Source organism: Oncorhynchus kisutch, linkage group LG12, assembly GCF_002021735.2.
Source record: "Oncorhynchus kisutch isolate 150728-3 linkage group LG12, Okis_V2, whole genome shotgun sequence".
NCBI classification, from domain to species: domain Eukaryota; kingdom Metazoa; phylum Chordata; class Actinopteri; order Salmoniformes; family Salmonidae; genus Oncorhynchus; species Oncorhynchus kisutch.
This window is the reverse complement of record NC_034185.2, coordinates 55,088,731-55,100,533: the sequence shown is the minus strand read 5'-3', so window position 1 is coordinate 55,100,533 and position 11,803 is coordinate 55,088,731. Positions and strand designations below refer to the sequence as shown.

Here is an 11,803-nt window from a genome sequence, read left to right as displayed (position 1 = left end):
GTGTGTGTGTGTGTGTGTGTGTGTGTGTGTGTGTGTGTGTGTGTGTGTACACGGCTGATAGTGAATAATATAGAGGAAGATGAAACATCCAAGTCATGTGTTACATATGATCCTGTCTATTGACCGACTTGATGAGAAGACGAGCTGTCATTTTTGTCAGCAGACGATGTAGAAGATGATGAGACAGCTGATTGACTAGTGTGTGTGTGTGCTACTTGTGAAGTGTTGCTTCACTCAGTGACGGAGGGGGCGATAGGGCTTTTGCCCACTGCTTCCTGCTTACTGCTTACTAAAGTCTTGCGTAATTGGTCAGATGCTGGAATAAATTCTGGGTCCATACGTGACCCGGAACGAAGAGCTCCACCCTCTCTCTCTCTCTGCAAGTTACAGGCCTAATGTCCCCTCCCCTTCCGAAATTCCAAACACCTACGAAATGGCGAATTGTCCAAAGTACTGGGACCAATGCAGCTTGTTACGTATCCACTCACTGCTGTAAGTCAGAATCTAGAATATGATTTTGCAATAGTCAGTCATCACACCATTATTAACAGTGACAAAGACTACAGTGGTTACATCCCGGTTTGAGTAGGACGTGAGAAGGAGCTGGACAGGAATCTGTTTTAAGGCGGCCATGGAGAGTTAGGCTCTGCAGTCGCTTCTTTAGTAATCGTGACGATATGCTGTTAAAGCTTTTCTTTGTGAACCCTGGCTAGGAAGAGATCAATGTAGCCTATGTATTAACAATGTGTGTGTGTGTGTGTGTTTACACACGCGTGCATGTGTATACCTGTGCTTGCAGCGTCCAGCAGGTCTTTCTCAGTACAGTGGAATAGCTGAAAGTCATACCGACCGCCAACTGGCTTCAAAACAGCATGTCCAAAGAAGAGAGGACAACTGGTGTTTCAAAAAGGCATAGGAAGAGAGATAGGACTAAGGGAATAGATAGAGAGCAGGGAAAAGGAGAGAGAGAGAGAGAGAGAGCGAGAGAGACAGAGAGAGAGAGAGAGTGAGAGAGAGTGAGAGTGAGAGAGAGAGAGGGAGAGAGAGAGCGAGAGAGCAAGAGCGAGAGAGAGAGCGAGAGAGAGAGAGAGAGAGAGCGAGAGAGAGAGCGAGAGTGCGAGAGCGAGAGAGGGAGAGAGAGAGAGAGAGAGAGTCAGCAGACAAGAGAAAAAAAGTGACAGGCAGATAGCGTGGGAGGAAGATAAGAGGTAGAGAAAGACAGAAGGAGAGAAGGAGAGATGAAAGGTCATGTCAGTGAATGGCCTCGACACTCTAAAGCTCTCAGACACAGCTCTGAGGTCACATCCACGGGACACAAAACACCAAACAACAATCCAAGACAGATTCTCTTGGTATGTGTACATGCTGGTCGGCTCGAGTTCGGTCGCCACGGTAGACGGCGACCACGGCGACCGGGAGACCCACTTCCTGGTTTGAGAAGTGAATAACCTCTATCTTTCAGTGACTTCCACGGGAATTGTGAAAGAAAAAAGGGACGTCTTGAAATGAATGATCGCTCTGCTCTGCTGTGTGCAGGCGTCATAATTGTCACACCAACGCAAAGACGATTTCTAGATAGCCAGACTCACCTCTCATATCTCATCATATTCTCAGTGGCAGTTGGAGAAATTGAAGCCATTCTGAACCACAAGTTGTCCACCATTGGGTTAGTAAAGATGTAATAAACTACTATCAATACCAAACTGGATTTTGCAGTAAAGCCAAAGAGGGGTAATCTATTTATCTGCCAGTCAATATAACATAATGCAATCTTCCCTCAGGTGAATTAAACTCAGTCTGCCATTAAGTGCCACTGACAATAACGATGACAACATGAGTCTGGTAACGTGATTTTAACAATGTCTGATGGCATTCTCTTGGCTGCTATAATTCATTGTCCATTGTACAGTACTTAAAGGATTCCTTATCATCCCTTATTCCGGGTCCGGGAATAATTCCATTACATCTTTTAAGATGACTGCACAGAAGTAGAAAACTCCTCCTCTCCTCCCCTCCTTATCTCTTCTCTCTCTCACTCCTTCTCCTCTCCTCCTTTCCCTCGCTCCATCTCACCCTCATTGTGCAATTTTTTCCCCAACCAGTCAGAGCATGCATGCATTGCGGCGCCCAAGGATTCCCTTGATGTTTAAAATAGCTCTCCGAAAACAGGATTAAAAATTCATTCACTTGTTTTCTTAATTCACAAATATTTAACCCTCCTCCCTTCGCCTCTCTGTTCCCATTCTCTTTACACTGTCAAAAGACTGAGTAGCATCCTTGTCTTCTAAACGGCCCTGTTGAAAAGGACATCTATAGGGATATATACAGCATAGTGTGTGTGTGTGTGTGTGTGTGTGTGTGTGTGTGTGTGTGTGTGTGTGTGTGTGTGTGTGTGTGTGTGTGTGTGTGTGTGTGTGTGTGTGTGTGTGTGTGTGCGTGCGTGCGTGCGTGCGTGCGTGCGTGTGTGTGTGTGTGTGTGTCATGAATATTTCAATAAATAAATATATGAAATAAATAAATGAAGCGTGTTATGATAATGTAATAACCCCAACCACATCAATCATTCAGTCTCACCTGACCTATCCTATTATTTTAAGCCTACAGTAGGCAATCCACTTTAGACGATGTATCTACTGAAAGCTGTTTCTCCCCTGAACCTGATTCTGCCCTGATAAAACTCAGGATTGTGCCTTTAAAGCATAATTACCCATTTTTATCAGGGGAGTTGGGAGAAATGGCCATGCATCTTTTATGCAAAGTAATGTTTGCCTTGTGACGCTGAAGATAGTGGAGCGCGGTGACGTCAGGTGTGAGCCAGCAACATCTGGGTTGTTTTGAAACCAACCTGCTCAGTAACAGCTCCATCATCGCTAGGCCGCTGTAGGTCTGGTAGGTCTGGTATCGCCGAGGCAACGGCACGTGACTGTTTGCTCTCAGCATCCGCTGTACCAGACACATAGGCTAAGCGCTTCCTCTTCTGCTGTTCATTTCCTTCAAATCTCTATATATTGGAAATGAGCTAACCTTTTAGAAGGTCAACTCTGACCTCAAGTTGGTGGAACCCTTCAACAGCCTAAGGTGACTGTGTGCTGGTCAGTAACTGAAACACCTCGAGCAGCACTAGCAGTTTGGCCCTCCTTCAGTCCGAAAAGTTATTATGTCGGAAATGGATGGAAATGTGTCTCGGGGACATTATAACGCTTCAAACACATAATGGCCCATTTCTACAAGGAAAGAGCAGTGTGTGTGTGTGTGTGTGTGTGTGTGTGTGTGTGTGTGTGTGTGTGTGTGTGTGTGTGTGTGTGTGTGTGTGTGTGTGTGTGTGTGTGTGTGTGTGTGTGTGTGAAAATATAGCTACTAAGAGGAAGCCATCAAGGTGGTGAGAGAGGCACTAATGCTTTCAGAGACAGAAAGGGAGCTGATGAGTGACTAGGTGGGCATATGTACCACGAGAGGGAAAGATGTGTATTTATGACTCTAATGTATTGCAACCAGGGACTGGGGATTCTGTGGAGTGAATGTCATTTTCGCTACGTGAATTAGCATGTTGAAGTAATGTGATGTATTACGTTGAGATTGTTGCCCTGTATTTTCACACCACAATAAAATATGTTACCTGCTTCGATTGAAGCAAGCCCAATGTCTAAATCTGTGTTGTCTATGTCTGGGTTCAATACAGTACCTGAGCCTTGCACTACAACAGCTACGAGATGAGAGGAGTGGAAGAGGAAGAAAGAGTGAAACAACGAGGATGGAGGGATGGAGGAGCAAAACAACGAAGATGGAGGATGGCGGGATGGAGGAGCGAAACAACGAAGATGGAGGATGAAGGGATGGAGGAGCGAAACAACGAAGATGGAGGATGGAGGGATGGAGGAGCGAAACAACGAAGATGGAGGATGGCGGGATGGAGGAGCGAAACAACGAAGATGGAGGATGGAGGGATGGAGGAGCGAAACAACGAAGATGGAGGATGGCGGGATGGAGGAGCGAAACAACGAAGATGGAGGATGGAGGGATGGAGGAGCGAAACAACAAAGATGGAGGATGGAGGGATGGAGGAGTGAAACAACGAAGACGGAGGATGGGATGGAGGGGTGGCAGGAGGACGGGAGCTCATATCACAGTCTGATGTCATGGTTATGACACAGACCCAAATTGCACACTATTCCCTATACTATTCCCTATATAGTGCCCTATGGGTCCTGGTCAAAAGATGTGCACTATAAATGGAATAGGGTGCCATTTGGGACTGGGACATACATACAGGCACAAGCTTCTCATGTGTGATGCACTGCCTCTTGCCTCCACATTTAATACACATACATGGTAGTTACTTTGGCATTTCTCAGGGACATTCAATAATATTATATTAAATGACGTTTGGGCTGTGTTGGGAGATTTTGTGTATCGGAGAAGGATGGTGTTTTGTGTAGTATGTGTAAAGAGTGCTATGGCTGCAGGCTGTGGTTGACTTGACGCTGCAGGCTGTGGTTGACTTGACTTGACTTGTCCCACCCATGACCTGGATAACAGTTATACTGCAAAATTATAGGAGGAGAAGAGGACAGAGTGGGGAAGGGGCAGAGCTATATCAGTGAGGGAATCCTCTCCTCTCTACTCCTATATTTTCCTCTCCTCTCCTCACCTCTCCTCACATATAGCCACCATGCCTCAGTGACATTGGGAATGCTCTTTCTGTGCCTTTAGTAGAAGCTCTGATGTGAATTATGACCACTGTGTTAGAATATGGTCATGTACTGTTTGTGTGTGTGTGTGTGTGTGTGTGTGTGTGTGTGTGTGTGTGTGTGTGTGTGTGTGTGTGTGTGTGTGTGTGTGTGTGTGTGTGTGTGTGTGTGTGTGTGTGTGTGTGTGTGTGTGTGTGTGTGCATATGAGAGAGAGAAATCAAAAGAGTAGGCCTGATTAAGAGTGTCCTCATGTGGATGTCATGTGTACACACACACACACACACACACACACACACACACACACACACACACACACACACACACACACACACACACACACACACACACACACACACACACACACACTGCTTAGCCAAGTCATTAGATGGTGGTGAACAGAAGGAGGAAGAAAAGGACTAAAGGAATTAGCTGATCACAGACTCTCGGCTTGGTATTACTCAGTAACCATGGCAACGTACTCTGGTAGAAATGCATTGTCTGCCGGTGAAGAAGAATATGCACAAAACACCTGTTAGAATCAACCTGATTTCTATACATATTTCTGAAACACTCAAACAGGCATATCTCCATGTTAGGTCTATGGTAAACTGCCGTGGAACACACTGAGCATGCCCTGCATGTGTCTAAGTACCAGGCTCATAATAAGCATACAAGGCAGTCAGAGAGAGTCCGAAGCTACGCTACAATAGACTGCAGGAATCAATATAGGCCTGTTGAGAGCAACTCCATTAAGAGGTGAATGGAAGGAAGGAATAGAAAACAGAGCGAATGAGAGAAGGATCAACAGAAGAAGAATACATGTCCTGCCCAATTCTTATTTGATCAAATCACAGTACATAAATCTGTAAAAGAAGGATTAGCATCATTTGTGAGTTTTACTGTCGATGTTTTCGCGCAGAAAGAGACTCGCAGTTAATCTGACAACAAAACACTACCTTCTCAGAAATGTTTGACTTTTTACATATAGTACTTAATGTATTGTGATATATGGAGAAGAAATTCTAACTCATAACAACAGTTTCCATCCCCTTTTCCAGCACAACGCGTATGAGGACTTCATGTCTTATTTAGATTAGTCCTAAAATGTTATGTAAGCATGCTATGATTACCCAGAATGCTCCCTGTTGAAGCTCTGTGGGAGGTCTGAAGGTTATGGTTCTCCTCTACCTGTACCCACCACTGTACACGCACGCACACACACACACACACACACACATACACACACACACACACACAGTATGTGTCCCCTTCCTTCAAGTAATATTGAAGGGATGAGAACGGACGAGGCTGTCTAAACCTTGGATCACGGTACCTCTTTTTCATTACAGTAGACTAACAGATCTAAAGAGCAACTCAATCCCATAATATGTGTGTGTGTGTGTGTGTGTGTGTGTGTGTGTGTGTGTGTGTGTGTGTGTGTGTGTGTGTGTGTGTGTGTGTGTGTGTGTGTGTGTGTGTGTGTGTGTGTGTGTGTGTGTGTGTGTCTGTGTGTGTTGTAACTTTGCACAATATACAAAAAATGCGGGCTGAGGCTGTTGAAATGTACAATACAGAGACCATAAAGTTTTCCCCATAGCCCGCCTGAACTTTAACACAGTCTACCTCCCTCCTCTCCCCCTGTCTGTCTGACTCGGTCTACATCTAATGCCAGCCCGTCCCAGCTCAGCACACATTCTCCTGCAGAGAAGGTTTCTTCTTCTTCTTGAAGTACCCAATGTGTGGTGAATGCGGGAGGTCAAAGGGCGATTGTGTCATAAGGGAACTGAATTCCATTCCAGAGGGGATTGAGTTTGGACACTGAGAGTTCTGAGAGCCTTGGCAACAGTGTAGTGCACTTGCTAGAGCCACAACGCTTTTGGTGGCAGGACATAGCTACTGTACTAAACACACTTAGCTGGTCTGCTACACTCAAGGGCACTCAACAAGTGTACACTCGGGTGTTCACTACAGTACACTGATGCACTACAGATATGAACAACACAATGTGTTCCTCTTTTACAGTAACACCTGAGGGAATAAACAGGAACAGAGAGCAGCCTAGCTCACCATGTAATAGCACCAAGACAGTGGAGCCAACAACGATGAAGAACCATGTGACTCAAAGACAGAGAACGAGAGGGTCTGGACTTTAGATCAAACACCTTTGGGCCCCTGGTCAGCTGGAGGAGAGCCTACTTTCTGCTAAAGCCTCACCAGGAAAAAACGGTGGCTCACACACTGGCTATTTGGTAATGTTTTGTGAAGATAATTGTTTGACATATTACTGCATTGTTAGGAGCTAGTAACTTAAGCATTTCTCTGCACCCGCTATAACATCTGCCAAACTGTGTACGTGACCAATACACGTTGATTTGATTTGGCCTGTGGGGAATCAACAGCAGAAAGGTCTTTACGATAGAGAAGGAGAGAAACGACAGACAATTGGTCAGAATATGAACCTATGATGGAAAGGGTCATCTAAGGAGAGTAGAAAGCAGCCAGTCAGACCTTGCTAGGGGGGGTATACACTACTAGATAGTCCCTGTGACTTAGAGAGGAGACTTCTCACTGGTTCAGTGTCTCGGAGCATCTGGAGAAGTGAGTTAGTGGTGGTGGAAGGGAGTTTTGCATGTCAGGCTCTCTCTCTGGCCAAATCTGATCTAGGAACAGTTCACAACCCGTAACTCCATCCAAATCGAAAGCAGAGACACAGAACAGGAGAGCAGGAGTAGGTGGGTGGCTCAATGACTCACCCCCCCCCCAAGACATACAAGTGCTTGCTCACTATTTACTGCTGCTTGGAAATCCAACCCCCGTTGAGTCCGACGGGAGGATGAGAAAGAAGAGAAACACGGAAGCTGGCGCCAGGATGGGCCGCACATCAAAACTTGGCCAGCACCGCCTGCTGCCGTGGGTAGATTGTCTGTTATTGAGATTTGAGCTTTTGTCATTCCATACAGGAAAGTAAAATGACCTCTTTTCAAACACACACACACACACACACAGAGAACTTCGATTAAGGAGATAGGAGTTTGGAACAATGGGGGATTCTAGCCTGGGGTCTCTGCCAATGATTGCAATTCCATACAGCCTAATGCTGACAGTGCTGTTGTATCATAATAAATCATTCTCCTCCACAGTAGTGTGTGCATGCCACACACACACACACACACACACACACACACACACTGGGTAATCTGTCCTCGCTGAGGGTGTAAGGGAGCGGATAAACTTCTCAGGTTCAGGTAGAATAGAAAAATCACAACTCTGCAACTGTATTCTAATTAGTGTCCAAATCTCTGTCACTGCATACTCTTCACACAGTAACGTCTGTACACCATCTGACTAATGTTCACCAATGTAGAGGCTGAACAGCTGCGTCATGGGCGTTTTAGCATATTGGCATATTTAGCAAATTGGCATATTGGTGACTTATTGGCCAGATGGAATGAGATAGGCAGACATGTTATTGGCATGGCGAGATGGGGTCTGTTTGTGGGCCTCATACTCTCATGCCATCTGATGACACTTGATCTAAGGCTGCAAAAGTGGCAAGAGTTCCCGCCTAGAGACCCCAGGAGTGTGCACATGTGAGTGCAGCCGTGCATATGTCTGTGTCTCTGTCAGTGTCTGTCTCCGTGTCTGTGTCCAACCCGTGGGGTCAGGCCCAGACCCAGCAAAGCCTGGGATGCAACAGATGAAATCTCACAGAGAAAAGACAGACAGACAGACAGACAGACAGACAGACAGACAGACAGACAGACAGACAGACAGACAGACAGACAGACAGACAGACAGACAGACAGACAGACAGACAGACAGACAGACAGACAGACAGACAGACAGACAGACAGACAGACAGACAGACAGACAGACAGACAGACAGACAGACAGACAGACAGACAGACAGACAGACAGACAGACAGACAGACAGACAGACAGACAGACAGACAGAGCTATTCACATTAGCAAACTCTCCCGGTTCTCAGCTGGAGCAGGGAGTCAAAGGACATGAAGTGAAATTGTTCCACAAACACTGCAACGCTTGTGAAGATTATCAAAAGGCCCCACAGAAAGAGGAGAATGTTTGGAGGGGGCACAGAACAACTGCATAATACCATCATTTAGCACTCATGTGATTTGCTGGATGCATAATGGAGGGATGATGCAAAAAAGAATGATTGAAAGAATGAATGGCCGTTACACAGTAAAAATGTCTGTCTGTCTGTGTCTGTCTGTGTCTGTCTGTCTGTCTGTGTCTGTCTGTCTGTCTGTCTGTCTGTCTGTCTGTCTGTCTGTCTGTCTGTCTGTCTGTCTGTCTGTCTGTCTGTCTGTCTGTCTGTCTTTTCTCTATGAGATTTCATCAGACGTAATACACCATGGGGAATTTGCTGCTCGGGTTATAAACACTCCAAACAATGAAATGGCAGTCGTTCTCAGGGTGCATATCTCTGCCAGTATACTCCACTAAAATTGCTCTGTGTCAAATATCCATGAAAAAACATATCCTTATAAAAGACCAACCATAGACAACAACAGATGACATAATCCAGATTGTTTCTTTCCTTCATTCTCTAGATTGATGAGCACCTTTGACCAAGGCCTACAAAGACAAACCAATTAGAAACTACTTTGAACCTGTGACAAACACTCTCCTCAAGGGGCCAGGTGAGGCTCAAGGCCACTTCCCCTCATTCAAGATGAGTTTTTCCTGGCAGCTCTACAGTTCTTTCCTCTCCTCACATCTGTTTGTGTTCCATCAGTAGCAAATTGACATGGCAGCGAGAGACACAGAGAGAGAGACAGAGAGAGAGAGACAGAGACAGAGACAGAGAGAGAGAGAGAGAGAGAGAGAGAGAGAGAGAGAGAAAGAGAGAGAGAGAAAGAGAAAGAGAAAGAGAGAGAGAGAGAGAGAGAGAGAGAGAAAGAGAGAGAGAGAAAGAGAAAGAGAGAGAGAGAGAGAAAGAGAAAGAGAGAGAGAGAGAGAGAGAGAGAGAGAGAGAGAGACAGGGAGACAGAGAGAGAGAGAGACAGAAAGAGAGACAGAAAGAGGCAGCAAGAGAGAGAGAGAGAGAGAGAGAGAGAGAGAGAGAGAGAGAGAGAGAGAGAGAGAGAAAGAAAGGGAGACAGAGAGAGAGAGAGAGAGAGAGAGAGAGACAGGGAGACAGAGAGAGAGACAGAGAGACAGAGAGAGAGACAGATAGAGGGGGGGGGACCAAAGAAAATAGCAGCCGGCCCTGTCCTTCAGGGGGGAATTTAAACATTGGGTTGACATCATTGGAACAAAGGAGAATCTGACACACAAACGTACTTTGAAGTCTATTCTTTATGATTACCTTTCATTTGCGTTACCTTTTCACGTTCAATTGAAATCGAGGCAAAGCTCTTGATATTCTGTACATTGCTTTGTTTTCTATTGGACTTTGCATCTTTAGACATCCACACAACATTGGTATAAACCAGTATAAAATGTATCCAGTCATTATGAGCAGTCGTAAAAGCAGTTTTTCAGTAAAATGGCAGCCCTGCCACTTGTTTTGCTCTACAGCTGAGGGATGTGGCTGGAAAAATAATGAATATACCATTGAACCAATTCCCAGATTGTAGCTGTAAATCCCGTGCCTGGTGAGTTGTAATTGCATTAAACATCTCACCGTAGCTTCTGTCACTTCCTCATATCTAGCAAACAGACAAGCAGCATGATGTGATTACGAGCTTCATACTGGACTACTTAACAGCATATTAGCAGGATGGTAAATAAAAGGGCATGGTAATAAAACAACATGTTTTGAGGAAATGTGTGTATATGGGGGGACAGTGTGTGTGTGTGTGTGTGTGTGTGTGTGTGTGTGTGTGTGTGTGTGTGTGTGTGTGTGTGTGTGTGTGTGTGTGTGTGTGTGTGTGTGTGTGTGTGTGTGTGTGTGTGTGTGTGTGTGTGTGTGTGTGTGTGTGTGTACGGGGGACAGTGTGTGCGTGTTTTTGCATGTGTTCAATACCATTTCATTACTGGGTTGAAGGCGCCTGGCAACGCAACTCAATTGAAAGCACTTTAGTTATATCCCTTCCATGCACAGTGTACACATTCCTTTCCCAGGAAAGCTACTGAGTTCAAGCCATTCATTCTTATTCAAGGCTACTCAATAGATACTGTTACAGAAGGCTCCCACAAGACAAAGAAACTGTTGCTTGTATCAAATCAAATTCTAATTCTGATTGATAAAGGCTGGACACGGGCTACCCATCCCTCGCAGGAATTTAGTTCTAAACATGTTTACGTTTATTTAATAGATCATTTAAACACCTTTATTCCACATGCGGGAACATTGCATTCCTCTTTCTAAAATGTATGCACTAGCAATATGATTTAAACATTTTCCGAATCAGCAATTCAAACGCTCTGTTGTAACATCGTTCATCCAGTGTCAGGAAGTGTCAATCACCGCAGCACCCAAACCCACGTTCCGTTATCCTTGTTCGGAAGTAGCATCAACAAGTCGCCAGTAAATCATAAACAATAAGAAAACAAATTGTATTTCACTTACCCATCTCAAGCTATTTCTCTTCACTATGGTGGTGAATAAAGTTGCCAGGTTGTAGACCTCAGTAGCAACTCTCGAGATACAGCAGTCCAGTCCAATGTGGGTCGCAATGCACAGACGTAACAGTAATCAATCGAGCGGCTGAACTGGCAAGCGCAGAGTTCTAGAGGGGAAAATCCGGAGGAATCAATGGTGTTTTGTCCGACCGAATTAATGAGTAAAGAAAACGGACAAAAGTACAGTATTGTGTGGTCTGTCCGAAGCTAAATCCCTGGTTCATTTTAACAAAGAAAAAGCACACAGAGCATGGGTTGTCTGCATGTATGGCTACGTTAAATTCAAGTCATCAATTCAAACTGTGATGATTGAATATGCCTACATTTCAAAACTTCGATAAACCCCTATATTTTTACATTAGACACCACAAAGTTGTGAATTTAGATGGTCAATAAAACCAATAAAACACTTGGGGTACCCTAGCTTGGGTTGTAGCCTATTGCGTTATAAACAGGTAGGAGGTAGGCCTCGGCTTGCTTAAACATTAGATGTTACCGTGGTTACTCCATGACATCAGT

General features: G+C 45.0%; 1 protein-coding gene across 3 annotated transcripts in view; it reads right to left on the bottom strand.

The window, feature by feature from the left end:
- LOC109901286 (neuronal membrane glycoprotein M6-a) overlaps positions 1–11,803 on the bottom strand; it is a 73,238-nt gene that overhangs the window by 61,142 nt on the left and 293 nt on the right. Inside the window, exon 2 of one of the 3 annotated variants that reach the window (XM_031837840.1) lies at positions 11,232–11,391. In XM_031837840.1, coding sequence (XP_031693700.1) covers positions 11,232–11,235 — 4 coding nt within the window. In that variant the 5' untranslated portion in view covers positions 11,236–11,391. Of the gene's footprint in view, positions 1–11,231; positions 11,729–11,803 lie in introns of those variants that run through there. The other 2 variants (XM_031837839.1, XM_031837843.1) reach the window with 2 other exon arrangements.